The 13,974-nt window shown below is 43.7% G+C and overlaps 2 protein-coding genes across 2 annotated transcripts; both read left to right on the top strand.

Moving 5' to 3' along the window:
• The first annotated feature begins 811 nt into the window (after positions 1-811).
• On the top strand, positions 812-2,507 carry LOC116704915 (olfactory receptor 6N1-like). The gene has a single exon (XM_032540671.1). It carries the CDS (start codon positions 1,528-1,530, stop codon positions 2,470-2,472), a length of 945 nt encoding a protein of 314 aa, XP_032396562.1. The 5' UTR covers positions 812-1,527; the 3' UTR covers positions 2,473-2,507.
• Positions 2,508-11,704: 9,197 nt separating this feature from the next.
• LOC116703665 (olfactory receptor 10J5-like) lies at positions 11,705-12,649 on the top strand. The gene has a single exon (XM_032538562.1). The coding sequence runs from the start codon at positions 11,705-11,707 to the stop codon at positions 12,647-12,649; it is 945 nt and encodes a 314-aa protein (XP_032394453.1).
• Positions 12,650-13,974: the final 1,325 nt, after the last annotated feature.

Below are 13,974 nucleotides of genomic sequence, written 5' to 3'. Positions count from 1 at the left end.
ACTCTGTTTTGGATAAATAAAAAACCTGATCAAACATTGAAACATTTGAAACCAAATTCCCACCATGAATGTGAGTTTGTGCATTTCCACTGTGATGTGCAGCAACCATTCCACTCCTCATCAGTTCTTTTCATGTTACTTTCCCTTTCCCATTTCGTTTCCACACACAATGTTGATTTTGTTTGTTTATTCATAAATCCCTTGTACAGCCGTGAGATAATACCCTTTTTAACTTTTGCCTGGTATGCCATCAGTATTTCCTGACGAGCTGGTTCCTGCACATCCCAAATAACTTCTTGATTGAGATAATGACGTATCTGTAAATATCTATAAAAATCCTGTTTTTTCAGATTATGACTGGTTTTAAGTGTTTTCAAAATCTTTCACTTTACCTTTATCTGTTAATGAGAAATGTGTTATACCCTTAGACACCCAGTTCTGGAATCCAACATCTGTTTGATTGGGCTTGAAATCAGGGTCATGGGCACACCACCTTATTATCTTCAGATTACCATGCAATTTATATTCATCTTCAGCGTCCGACCAGATTTTTAATTGTTATTTAATCCAAGGGCTTTTAATCTTGGGTAGAGTCTTTTCTAAGTCTTTATTTCCCAGTATTGCCTGTAAAGGTGGTTCTGACAAAAGAAGTACTTCAATGTCTTTCCACCTAGCATCGTAGTTTTTGTTACATAGGTCCATCAGTGGTTGGATTTGTGCAGAGTAGAAAGCATTTCTAAGATAGACATACCCCCTCTTCAATATTTTTTATATTATACTTGTTGTCCTCATAGTGATCTGAATGCAAGTATATCTCTGGCCTTGGAAGTCTGGGCTTGGGTATACTGATGCAACATAACACAAAAATGCATAATCAGTGTGTGACACACCGTCCCTCCCTTTGGACCCTGTGTGTACAGGTTGCTGCTCTCAGTGTGACAGCAAAACAGGATAAAGGTTCAGCTGCTGCCTCAGTCTGCTGTAGTCAGGGGAGGGTGCTGTGTATTATTCTAAATGTTCACATACACTGATGCAAAGACTGTTTTCTGAATATCTTCATGAATGTATTAACTGAAAAGACCACATAAATGACATGAACGCCTTATAGAGTATATTCTGTTGTCTGGTATATAGATTTCTCAGCTTCTTTTTAGACAGGCTGATTGCAACATTGCTGATATCTTCTTCATTGCGCTGACATATTCAGTGATAAATGTGAGATTGCTTGTTGATTTAGTTCATGCAACCCTAACCTTTTCCACCCATGTCTGTTTTTTGAACATGTCTTTTTTAACTAACTCAAATGTTGTGGTTATGCAGAATATTAGACACAATTGTTAGAAATGTGCAGTTGATGCAACTTACATGCAGGTTTATTGGATGTTTTGTGTCTTTTGAAGTGTTGAAATAGAACATTTTGCTGAATTATTATAATCCCATTTACTGTACCTCAATCTGTTTTTTTACCCTCTTTCTTTTTCTCCATTGCTCTCACTTCTCTTCTTCCAGCTCTGCTGTTGTGCAGACATGAAGAGCAACAACAGCCTGAATCCTCTGTATTTTCGGTTCACTCTGTTTGCAGACTTTGGGCCCCTCAGATATCTGTTCTTCAGTCTGTGTCTGTTGCTCTGCATGACTATTGTCTCTGCTAATGTTGTCATTATTCTGACAGTCTGTCTGGAGAAGTCTCTGCATCATCCCATGTATATTTTTATCAGCTGTCTGTCTTTTAACTCTCTGTACGGCTCAGCCGGCTTCTTCCCCAGGTTTCTGATGGACATTGTGTCTGACACTCATTTAATCTCACGTCCATTATGTTTCATTCAGATATATGTTGTTTACACCTATACATCATTTGAGCTGACTCTCCTCAGCATCATGGCCTATGATAGACTTGTTGCTATTTGCCAGCCTTTACACTATCACAGTAAAATGACATTTAAGATGGTAACACAGCTTGTGATTTTTGCAGTGCTCATCCCTGCATTTTTTGTGGGTTTCATGCTGTATCTTACTGTCCGATTACCGCTGTGTGGCAATAACCTGAATAGGCTGTTCTGTTCCAACTGGCCTGTGGTTCAGCTCTCCTGTGTGGACACAACTCTGAACAACATAGTAGGTCAGTCCCTTGTGGTCACAACCATCTTAACCCTCCTGTTCTTTGTCCTGTACACCTATCTCCGTATTCTGCTTGTCTGCAGGAGAAGCTCGTCTGAATTCAGAGGAAAGGCGTTGCAGACCTGCCTGCCTCACATCATCACATTCATCACCTATTCTCTCTCTCTCTTCTGTGAGCTGTCATTGACTCGATTTGATCCTGATAACATGAATCCTTTCATCACAGTTGTTTTATCTTTACAGTATTTGATGGTCCCCCCCATTAATAACCCTCTAGTTTACGGCCTGAGTCTGCCTCAAATCAAAGGAGTGATTGTTAGATTTTTGAAGAAGAATCCTTCTGTGAAAGTTTAAGAGTCAGCATTGCACTATTGTTAACAATGAAGCTCTAAGTCATAACATATGCTTCTGTAAATGTTTAATATATCTGTCCCTTGATTATGTTAATCACATTTTCAAAGACTCAATGGAAAGATGTCCTCCACCTGAACTACAACTGTGATAATACCATTGCACAAGTTGTATACTTCATCTAATTTAACTTATATATGTGAAACTCACGTCGGTTTCTACAATGTTAAAAGAATATTATAATAATCACAAATGAATGTTAAAGCACATGATACATATAGAAAATATACTAAGTGATGCTTTTTCATGCAGATTGAACTGTCAATAAATATTGTGCCTTTGAAATCATAACCTAGAAAAGTGGTTCCCGTTTTTTTTTTACTTCAAGGACCCCTAAACTGATATTTATTATAATACAATAATTGCACTCCCTTTTTCTGGGGACCCCATGGAAGATTATAATGACATAGGGTAGAGAATAGAAAGTCTTTATTGTCAACATGAAATCTAAAAATATAAAATATAAGAATTTAAAATACAAAAATATGAAGTATAGGTAGTGCAGAGAAAAAGGAGGGGGGGGGGACCTGGTGGACAGTCCTGAGTCTTGAGAGCCATTATATACATATATAAACATAATGTGAAAAGTAGATATGTATTAAATAAGTAACTATTGCTCTGTATGAAATTATGGATTTACCGTGTCCTTTAAGGTATTATATAACTGTATTGCACAGTAGGAGGGGAGAAGACCGTCTGGGGGCCGGGGGGGGAGGGAGGCTGTGGAGTGGAGTCAGTGCATGGTGAGTTCAGGGTGGTTGTGGCCTTCGGGAAGAAACGGTTCTTAAGTCTGTTGGTCCGTGCTCTGATGCAACTGTAGCGTCTTCCTGAGGGCAACAGGTCAAACAGATCAGAGCTGGGGGGGTGGAGGCCTTGGTGCTGAGGCAGCAGGGGGGGTGTCGATGTCCATCAGAGAGGGGAGAGGGCAGCCAATGATCTTCTGTGCTGAGCTTCCAGCCCTCTGCACCACTCCCTGTCTCCCAAGCTGCAGCTGCCGTACCAGACTGTGATATTCAATATCATCTTAAATATCAAACAAAAATACAAATGTGAGAAAATACGACAAACTCAAGCAAAATATTTTTATCTTAAAAGTCAAGAGAAAGTAGAGAGATGGGGATCTCCCATAGCAACGGGATTTTTCAACTATTATGACCCCCTCCCTTTCTGGCTTCAATGGCCTCCTCCTGCAGGAGCTGGGAGCGTTGATGAGGTAATAGGCTTACTCTGCCATATGTCTGTATCTAGGCCTCGACCTAGTCTATAGCTACCTGTCTCCTACGGTCCACATCTCCCCTGGTTTGGGTTTGTTGTGCCCTTTTGTTGCAGTCAACATCAATCCACACATTCTTCACTCATCCATCCACTCCACTCACAACTGATTCAATAACTCACCACACCTCATGCATTTGCAAATAGATATCTGATGTGTTTAGCAATAAAACTTTCATTGGCACTTTAATCTGAACTCTCTCCCCTCTTTGTGACATACAGTACTTTGGGCTGGTTTGTGACAATCCCGGACGAGCCCCCACTTGTAACAAATATCGTGGCCTCCTTGAATTTGCCACCCTGTCTTTTGTTTACATCATGCAAATCTGGTCTGAGTTCTCTGGTGTGCCCTCTAGTGGAATCCTCCAGTAACAAGCGTAGAACATGGGCAAGGATGTCACCATTTCGTTTCACAATGCAGCAGATTGTCTATAATTGGTTAAAAAGGAAGAATATCTCCCTGGCTATAGAAGTCTGGGCTTGGGTATGTACTGATGCATCACTCACAGACATGGTTTAGCAGTGTGTGACACACTGTACCTCCCTTTGGACCCTGTGTGTACAGGTTGCAGCTCTCAATGTGACAGTAAAACAGGATTAAAGTTCAGCTGCTGCCTCACTCTGCTGTAGTCAGGGGAGGGTGCTGGGTATTATCCTAAAAGCTAAGTTCACACACACTCAGGTGTGTTTGGAGGGAATGTGGTGTCAGTGTTTTAGCTCTGTCGGTTCCACTGTGTTTATTCTTTTTTAACATGACTTTGAGATGAAACAGTTCCCCTTTGTAAATATATTTACACAATATTATAATGATGTAGGATTTGGAATCAGCAAGACAGTCTACAGCCATGAGGGTGAAATCTCAGTAGTGTCTCGAGTGAAAATTTGTAATCTCAAAAGTAAAGGGAAATGTTGCAGCTGTAAGCAGTCCAACCAAGTGCTGCTGTGAGGGACTAAACACTGAAAGAAGCGTAAACACACTATGGTGCAAAGTCTGGACTCAGACTCACGGACTTTGGTGCACGTTCTTGCGTAATTCGTAAAGCTTAGGGCTGCCCCAGTGTCAAATGTGAAAGGCGGTGAGTGTTTGAGTACACACTTACTGAGCCTTTTAAATGAGTCTGCATCGATGCAGACTTCACCAAAAGGAATTACCCACAGTTTAAAGCGTTGTTTAAAACGTTTACCGTGGAGACCATAGGGAATCTGGAAATTACAAAGGTAAACAACAGCACAGCACATTGTCTCTGCTAACGTTGTTATTATTCTGATAGTCTGTCTGGAGAAGACGTTTTTAGCGCTACCTAACACTAACTTATTAACTTTAGTTTTACAGTTATTTTTTGAATTTATGGTCAACAAACCTAATTTATAGGAAATTATACCTAATGTTCGAGTTAGAAAAGCAGAAATTAGGAACTATTTAGACTAAAATTAAAGGAATGGATGTTGATGGATAATCACAGACTGGAATATGTCAACTTTTACTCAATTCAATTCAATTCAATTTATTTATAGTATCAAATCACAACAAGAGTTATCTCAAGACACTTTACAGATAGAGCAGGTCTAGACCACACTCCAGATTCCACAAGGACCCAACAGTTCCAGTTTTTTTCCTCCAGAGCAAGCAATGGTGCGACAGTGGCGAGGAAAAACTTCCTTTTAGGCAGAAACCTCGGTCAGACCCAGGCTCTTGGGAGGCGGTGTCTGACGACCGGTTGGGATTAGAATGAAGAGTTTGTTTGTAGTAGTTCTTTGTAGCATAGCAGGGCACTGTGGGCGTTACAAGGCACAGCAGGACGTAGCTGGGCACCGCAGAGCGTAGCAGGATGTAACATGGCATCGCAGGACATGTAGCGGGACCATGGACAGCTGCTACCCTGATTTTTTGGCGCCTCCCTGATCCGAGGAAACATGCTGGGGGGGAAAAGAACATAAGGACTCCGGGGAATGACTCCCCGGAACTAGATTAGTAACAAGCATTTCTGGAACATAGATGCACACAAATGGAAAGATAGAAAGATAGATGAGAGAGGAGCTCAGTGTGTCAAAGGAAGTCCCCCAGCAGTCTAAAAGAGAGAGAGAGAGAGAGACATGACCATCCCACTGTCTAGCGGAGGTGGCTATGAGAGAGTGAGAGAGAGAAACATGACCATCCCACTGTCTAGCGGAGGTGGCTATGAGAGAGAGACATGACCATCCCACTGTCTAGCAGAGGTGGCCATGTGAGAGTGAGAGAGAGAGAGAGACATGACCATCCCACTGTCTAGCGGAGGTGGCTATGAGAGAGAGAGAGAGAGAGAGAGAGAGAGAGAGACATGACCATCCCACTGTCTAGCGGAGGTGGCTATGAGAGAGAGAGAGAAAGAGAGAGAGAGAGACATGACCATCCCACTGTCTAGCGGAGGTGGCTATGAGAGAGAGAGAGAGAGAGAGAGAGAGACATGACCATCCCACTGTCTAGCGGAGGTGGCTATGAGAGAGAGAGAGAGAGAGAGAGAGAGACATGACCATCCCACTGTCTAGCGGAGGTGGCTATGAGAGAGAGAGAGAGAGAGAGAGAGAGAGAGACATGACCATCCCACTGTCTAGCGGAGGTGGCAATGAGAGAGAGAGAGAGACAGAGTGGAGGCTATGAGAGAGAGAGAGAGACATGACCATCCCACTGTCTAGCGGAGGTGGCTATGAGAGAGTGAGAGAGAGAGAAAGACATGACCATCCCACTGTCTAGCGGAAGTGGCTATAGAGAGAGAGAGAGAGAGAGAGAGAGAGAGAGAGAGAGAGAGAGAGACATGACCATCCCACTGTCTAGCGGAGGTGGCTATGAGAGAGAGAGAGAGAGAGACATGACCATCCCACTGTCTAGCGGAGGTGGCTATGAGAGAGAAAGAGAGAGAGAGAGAGAGAGAGAGAGAGACATGACCATCCCACTGTCTAGCGGAGGTGGCTATGAGAGAGAGAGAGAGAGGTGCTATGAGAGAGAGAGAGAGAGACATGACCATCCCACTGTCTAGCGGAGGTGGCTATGAGAGAGAGAGAGAGAGACATGACCATCCCACTGTCTAGCGGAGGTGGCTATGAGAGAGAGAGAGAGAATTCAATTTTATTTATATAGTGCTTAATTACAACAACAGTTATCTCTTTGCCTATAGCAGCATAACTAAGGGATGGTTCAGGACTCTCCTGAGCCAGCCCTAACTATAAGCTTTATCAAAAAGGAAAGTCTTAAGCCTACTCTTAAATATGGAGACGGTGTCTGCCTCCCGAACCCAAACTGGAACCTGGTTCCACAGGAGAGGAGCCTGATAGCTGAACGCTCTGGCTCCCGTTCTACTTTTAGAGACTCTAGGAACCACAAGTAACCCTGCATTCTGGGAGCGCAGCGCTCTTGTAGGGTTGTAAGGTACTATGAGCTCTTTAAGATAAGATGGTGCCTGACCGTTAAGAGCTTTGTGGGTCAGGAGAAGGATTTTAAATTCTATTCTATTAAGGATTTTACTCAATACTTTAAATAAGCTTCACATTGGTAGGAGAAAAGGTATGTGTGGTTGTGTTAACTGTTGTTTCCCAGTTGTCCCCTGAGGCTAAACCCTGTGACCACTGGGTGATAATTATCTGGCTGCAGTCAGACCCCCCCCCCCCAGGCCTGGCATGGTGTCCATCCACGCTAATGACACTCATTACAGTCTCCTTACATCAGCCGTGGGCTTCTGTGGACGCCATGTTGGTGTTGTTGAAATAGATTGCATCATACTAACTGGAGGCGCGCACACACACACACCAAAAAACAATCCCAACTTTACTTTATAGATTCACTTTCTGAGGACTTTGTTATACTTTGATCTCCTATAACATTACAAAGGTTTATTAACACCATTGTAAATTAAAAGAGTTACTGCAAGGGGGGAGCCCAAATTATTATTAAAATGTCTGACAATATTCATAAACATGAGTCCAACATATTAGCAAAGATAAATCGGCCTATTTGTGATTTGATTATAATATACACAACATTGACAACCGGCTCATCAGCCTGTAAGGTAAGGTCGATACACTTGGGGGGGTCCTCGGCCAAGAAGCCGTTGGAGACCCCTGCATTACACCGTTGATCCGCTCCAGGGTTGGGATGAGCTCTCCCACCGCCCGGGACCAACCGGACCATTGGACCAAATGCTCCAGGGTTGGTTTTAACCTAATGGGGGCAGGTGTCAAGGCGGAAAGTAATGGGAAGACCTTCTAGCCCCTTTGGATCCTCAGAGAATCAAATTATTAGATTAGTTATGCAAATGTCTTAAATTAGACAACATAAGATACCCTCTCCAAAAGTCGTTTTTGACGTTCTTTCTATTTGGATCCATTCTTTTTGTCATTAAAGTTTTTATTTCTTCATACACATATAAATATACAATCAAACTCTGAACCCATCGTCAACAGACAGTATACCCCCCCCCCCCCCCCCCACCATATACAAAGGCCTCCTTCAAATCGACATTTCCTTTTTTTGTAACATCCAAAGTATACATACTTCCTGATTTGGTATATTTGGTAGTGAACTGGGGACTATTACCTGCCACCATTCCTCTCAGGTGGAGGGAATTGAAGGCTTGCTGGAACTGTGGCATCCAGGTGAAGCCCCTGCCTTTCTGCAGCAGGTGGTACAGGGGGGTGACTGTGCAGACAAAACCTTGTAGAAACTTCCTGTAATATGAAGCCAGGCCAAGGAAGCTCTTCGGTTGTTGTTGGTCAGTGGTTGTGGGCCAGTCTCTCACTGCATGCACTTTCTCTTCCAATGTGCTGATGCTGTTTCCCCCCAGCCTGTGATTCAAAAACTCCACCTCCTTCCTCATAAAGCGGCACTTTTGTGGGTGTAATTTAATGCCTGCTGCAGACCCTCTCTGCAGCACCAGGTTCAGCAACTCCAAAGCTGTTTGGAAGGAGCTCCCATGGGCCAGGATGTCATCCAAATGCACCAGACATCTCTGACGGGGGATTCCAGCCAGCACCCGGTCCATGAGTTTGTCAAAGGTGGCTGGGGCGTTACACGGGCCAAAACTGAGGACCCGGAACTTCCACAACCCCCTGTCCATACAGAAGGCAGTCTTTGGTCTTGCTTCAGGGCTGAGTGGCACCTGCCAGTATACGCTTCGCAGGTCGAGTGAGGGGAACCAGGAGGAGCCAGACACCAAGTCCAGTGACTCATTGACCCTGGGTAACCCTTGGGACCCTTGTTCTCAATACTAGTTATCTATATTTTATATTCATAGGACAAATCTATCCGTAAAATTCTGTTTATAATAGTACTCATCTCTATATTTATTCAGTACTTATCCATGTCTTGCACTTATGGAACCATTGTATATCCTGCACTTGCTGCTATTGCACTTCTGGTTAGACCTAAACTGCATTTCATTGCCTTGAACCTGTACCTGTGTAATGACAATAAAGTTGAATCTAATCTAATCTAATGGATATGCATCCTTTTTGGTCACACTGTTCAGTGGCCTGTAGTCCACGCAGAATCTCATTTTGGGGCTCCTCTTTCTCCAAACCATCACCACTCCCGAGGCCCATGGGCTGTCTGACGGTTCGACTCTTTGCATCTCTTCCACTTCTCTATCTGCAGCCTCACGGTGAGCGATGGGGAGGCGCCGGGGACACGTCTTGATGGGCTGTGCGTCCCTGGTGTCTATTTCGTGCTGCACCAGGTGTGTCAGGCCCACTTTATTGTCTGTAACGTCTGTAAAGTCAGACAACACCTCCCACAGCTCTTTATTCTGCCATTGCTCTAATTGGTCACAATTTAGTCTCCGTATCTCTCTCACCGCTGTCAACCAGTCCATCCCCTCCACCGTAGTTGGTGGAAGATGGAGTGTGCAGAGATGGGATGACCGTTGCTGGGGGCATGGGGCACCACTGGCAGGGCACTTCTGATTGGGGAGTTGTTGCTCTCTTCTGGGGCTTTTGTGTCATGGCAGTTTGTCTCCATGGCTGTCCTGACCAGAACTGTGTGGGTGGTATCCTTCTGACAGTGGGGCCCCCGGGGTAGGTCAATGTGTTCTCCCCTAGGTCCAGCAGGCAGCGCTCAGACCTTAAAAAGTCCAGCCCCAGTATACAGGGGTCCTGCACCTGCACCACCCACACTGTAAAATCCGCTAGCTGACCTGCCACATTCAACGTCAACCTCCCCCTACCAAGCTGAGTGGCCAGCTCACCCGTCAGTGTCCTCAGCTGCACTGTAGTCTGCTCCAACTGCATCCCCTCAAGGAACCACATCTGTCCGCATCACTGTCGCTGTGGAGCCCGTGTCCACAAGGGCGGTACATGAGATCCCACATATGGTGACGGGAACGTGGCAGAAATAACCAGCATGAGTCCAACCCACCACCATCGTGGATTCTGTGTTCCCGTCTGCTTCCCGTGGTGGTGGCAAGCATGGGAACCACCATTTTGCCATACAGGCGCTGACGTGCCAGTGAGGAAGCCTTCCACACGTCCTCCCCTCTCATCTGTTGGGGGACAGCTGAGCCCATTCCCGCGTTGTTGGCAATGCTCCTCGCCGCCAGATTTAAGCAGGCCAGACCCTCTACTCGGGCATAACCGTAGCTAATCCCTTCCTCCTTAATTTTCGGCCGAGCTCCTCCCTCATGCGCCATGTCCATCGACAGCAGGCTCCAACAGCGGCTCCGCTCGGTAGGTCCGCTAGCCGGCTAGGCTAACATCTGAGAAGTAACTAGTCCGTCACTTTAAACTTCTGACACCAATGTAATGCTCCTCCCTGGGCTGCAGCGCTGAAATAGGAGGAGATGACTGGCTTGCAACTTCTGTGCATTTTATTTAAGAAACACAGCTTAACTCCGGTCACTGTTGGCCGTGACCACGCCACACATTCAGACCACAACAACAACGGCAGGAAGCCCCCATCCCCCCCCCTCAATAGAACCACATTGACCTCTGCTGGTAAGATTAGTGCATAACACTAACACATTGCTTAACTGATTAACTCTTAATAACAGGGACACTTTAACTCAGCTCATTCCAGTATATTGTATCCGAGTATTTCATTTATATTTATATTCTGTGCTGTGTGACTGATTTTGCTGCTGCAACACTGTGATTTCCCATTTTATTGGTATCAATAAATATCTGTCTATCTATCTGTCTATCTATCTATCTATCTATCTATCTATCTATCTATCTATCTGCCAGATCTGTCTCATTGTCTGTCCCTCCTGATTTGGGTTTGTTTGTGTCCCTCCCTGTGGACCCTGTGTGGACAGGTTGCTGCTCTCAGTGTGACAGCAAAACAGGATAAAGGTTCAGCTGCTGCCTCAGTCTGCTGTAGTCAGGGGAGGGTGCTGTGTATTATTCTAAATGTTCACATACACTGATGCAAAGACGTTTTCTGAATGTCTCCATGAATGTATTAACTGAAAAGACCACATAAATAACATGAAAGCTCTATACAGTTTATTCTGTTGTCTGGTATATGTACTGATTTCTCAGCTTTCAGAGGACGCTCTTTTTAGACAGGCTGATTACAACAAAATCTCTTCTTCATTGCGTTGACAGATTCATTGACAAATGTGAGATTGCGTGTTGATTTAGTTGATGTGACCCTAACCTTTTCCACCCATATCTATTTTTTCATTTTTTTAACATGTCTTTTTTAACTAACTCAAATGTTGTGGTCATGCAGAATATTAGACACAATTGTTAGAAATGTGCAGTTGATGCAACTTACATGCAGGTTTATTGGATATTTTGTGTCTTTTGAAGTGTTGAAATAGAACATTTTGCTGAATTATTATAATCCCATTTACTGTACCTCAATCTGTTTTTTTACCCTCTTTCTTTTTCTCCATTGCTCTCACTTCTCTTCTTCCAGCTCTGCTGCTCTGCAGACATGATGAGCAACAACAGCCTGAATCCTTTGTATTTTCAGTTCACTCTGTTTGCAGACTTTGGGCCCCTCAGATATCTGTTCTTCAGTCTGTGTCTGTTGCTCTACATGACTATTGTCTCTGCTAACGTTGTCATTATTCTGACAGTCTGTCTGGAGAAGTCTCTGCATCAGCCCATGTATATTTTTATCAGCTGTCTGTCTTTTAACTCTCTGTACGGCTCAGCCGGCTTCTTCCCCAGGTTTCTGATGGACATTGTGTCTGACACTCATTTAATCTCACGTCCATTATGTTTCATTCAGATATATGTTATTAACACCTATTTATCATGTGAGATGACTGTCCTCAGCATCATGGCCTATGATAGATTTGTTGCTATTTGCCAGCCTTTACACTATCACAGTAAAATGACATTTAAGATGGTAACACAGCTTGTGTTTTTTGCCGTACTCTACCCTGTATTTGCTATGGGTTTAGGTCTCTATCTTAATATCCGATTACCGCTGTGTGACAATAAACTGAATAGGCTGTTCTGTTCCAACTGGCCTGTGGTTCAGCTCTCCTGTGTGGACACAACTCTGAACAACATAGTAGGTCAGTATCTTGTGGTGACAACCGTCTTCATCCCCCTGTTCTTCGTCCTGTACACCTATCTCCGTATTCTGCTTGTTTGCAGGAGAAGCTCGTCTGAATTCAGAGGAAAGGCGTTCCAGACTTGCCTGCCTCACATCATCACATTCATCACCTATTCTCTCTCTGTCTTCTGTGAGCTGTCTTTGACTCGATTTGAGGCTGATAAAAAGAATCCTTTCATCACAGTTGTTTTATCTTTAGAATATTTGATGGTCCCCCCCATTAATAACCCTCTAGTTTACGGCCTGAGTCTTCCTCAAATCAAAGGAGTGATTGTTAGATCTTTAAAGAAGAACCCTTCTGTGAAAGTTTAACAGCATTTCACTATTGTTAACAATGAAGCTCTAAGTCACAACATATGCTTCTGTAAATATTTATTGTAACTTTCCATCGATTTTGTTCATCACATTTTCAAGGACTCAATGAAAAGATGTCCTCCACCTGAACTACAACCGTGATATTATCATTGCACAAGTTGTATGCTTCATCTAATTTAACTTATATATGTGAAACTCACGTCGGTTTCTACAATGTTAATAGAATATTATATTAATCACAAATAAATGTTAAAGCACATGATAAATATATATAAAATATACTATGTGATGCTTTTTCATGCAGATTGAACTGTCAATAAATATTGTGCCTTTGAAATCATAACCTAGAAAAGTGGTTCCTGTTTGTTTTTTTTACTTCAAGGATCCCTAAACTGACACAAATTTGGTTGTTTCCTTTGGATGTTTTGTTATAGAAAGGCTATAAAATCCATGAACTAGATAGTCATACATTTGTTTTAGTGTTACTTATGGGGTGGTTATAGCCTTTGGGAAGAAACTGTTCTTGAGTCTTTTAGTCCGTGCTCAATCCCCAAAATATACAGGCAGGCCTGCATCATTGCACGCTACAACTGTTCCTCAAAACCTGCCCTGTTCAGCTTGTAGCTTGATAGTTTGTCTCCAATAGCGACGGTATTTTCCAAACAGCAACTATTACGACCCCCTCCCTTTCTGCCTGCTGTAGCTTCAATGGCCTCCTCCTTCAGGAGCTGGCAGTCTGGGAAGGTCGATGACGTAATAGGCTGACTCGTCCATAGACCTGAATCTAGGCCTCGACCTAGTCTATATCTACATGTCTCCTACGGTCCACATCTCCCCTGGTTTGGGTTTGTTGTGCCCTTTTGTTGCAGTCAACATCAATCCACACATTCTTCACTCATCCATCCACTCTACTCACAACTGATTCAATAACTCACCACACATCATGCATTTGCAAATCGATATCTGATGTGTTTAGCAATAAAACTTTCATTGGCACTTTAATCTGAACTCTCTCCCCCCTTTGTGACATACAGTACTTTGGGCCGGTTTGTGTTAATCCCGGACGAGCCCCCACCTGTCACAAATATCGTGGCCTCTTTGAATTTGCCACCCTGTCTTTTGTTTACATCATGCAAATCTGGTCTGAGTTCTCTGGTGAGCCCTCTAGTGGAACCCTCCAGTAGCAAGCGTAGTACATGGGCAAGGATGTCACCATTTCCTTTCACAATGCAGCAGATTGTCTATTATTGGTTAAAAAGGAAGAATATCTCCCTGGCTTTGGAAGTCTGGGCTTGGGTATACTGATGCATCACTCACACACA

The sequence above is a fragment of the Etheostoma spectabile genome, chromosome 2 (assembly GCF_008692095.1).
Source record: "Etheostoma spectabile isolate EspeVRDwgs_2016 chromosome 2, UIUC_Espe_1.0, whole genome shotgun sequence".
Classification (NCBI taxonomy): domain Eukaryota; kingdom Metazoa; phylum Chordata; class Actinopteri; order Perciformes; family Percidae; genus Etheostoma; species Etheostoma spectabile.
The sequence above is the reverse complement of the archived record's forward strand: the minus strand, read 5'-3'. Positions and strand labels throughout refer to the sequence as shown.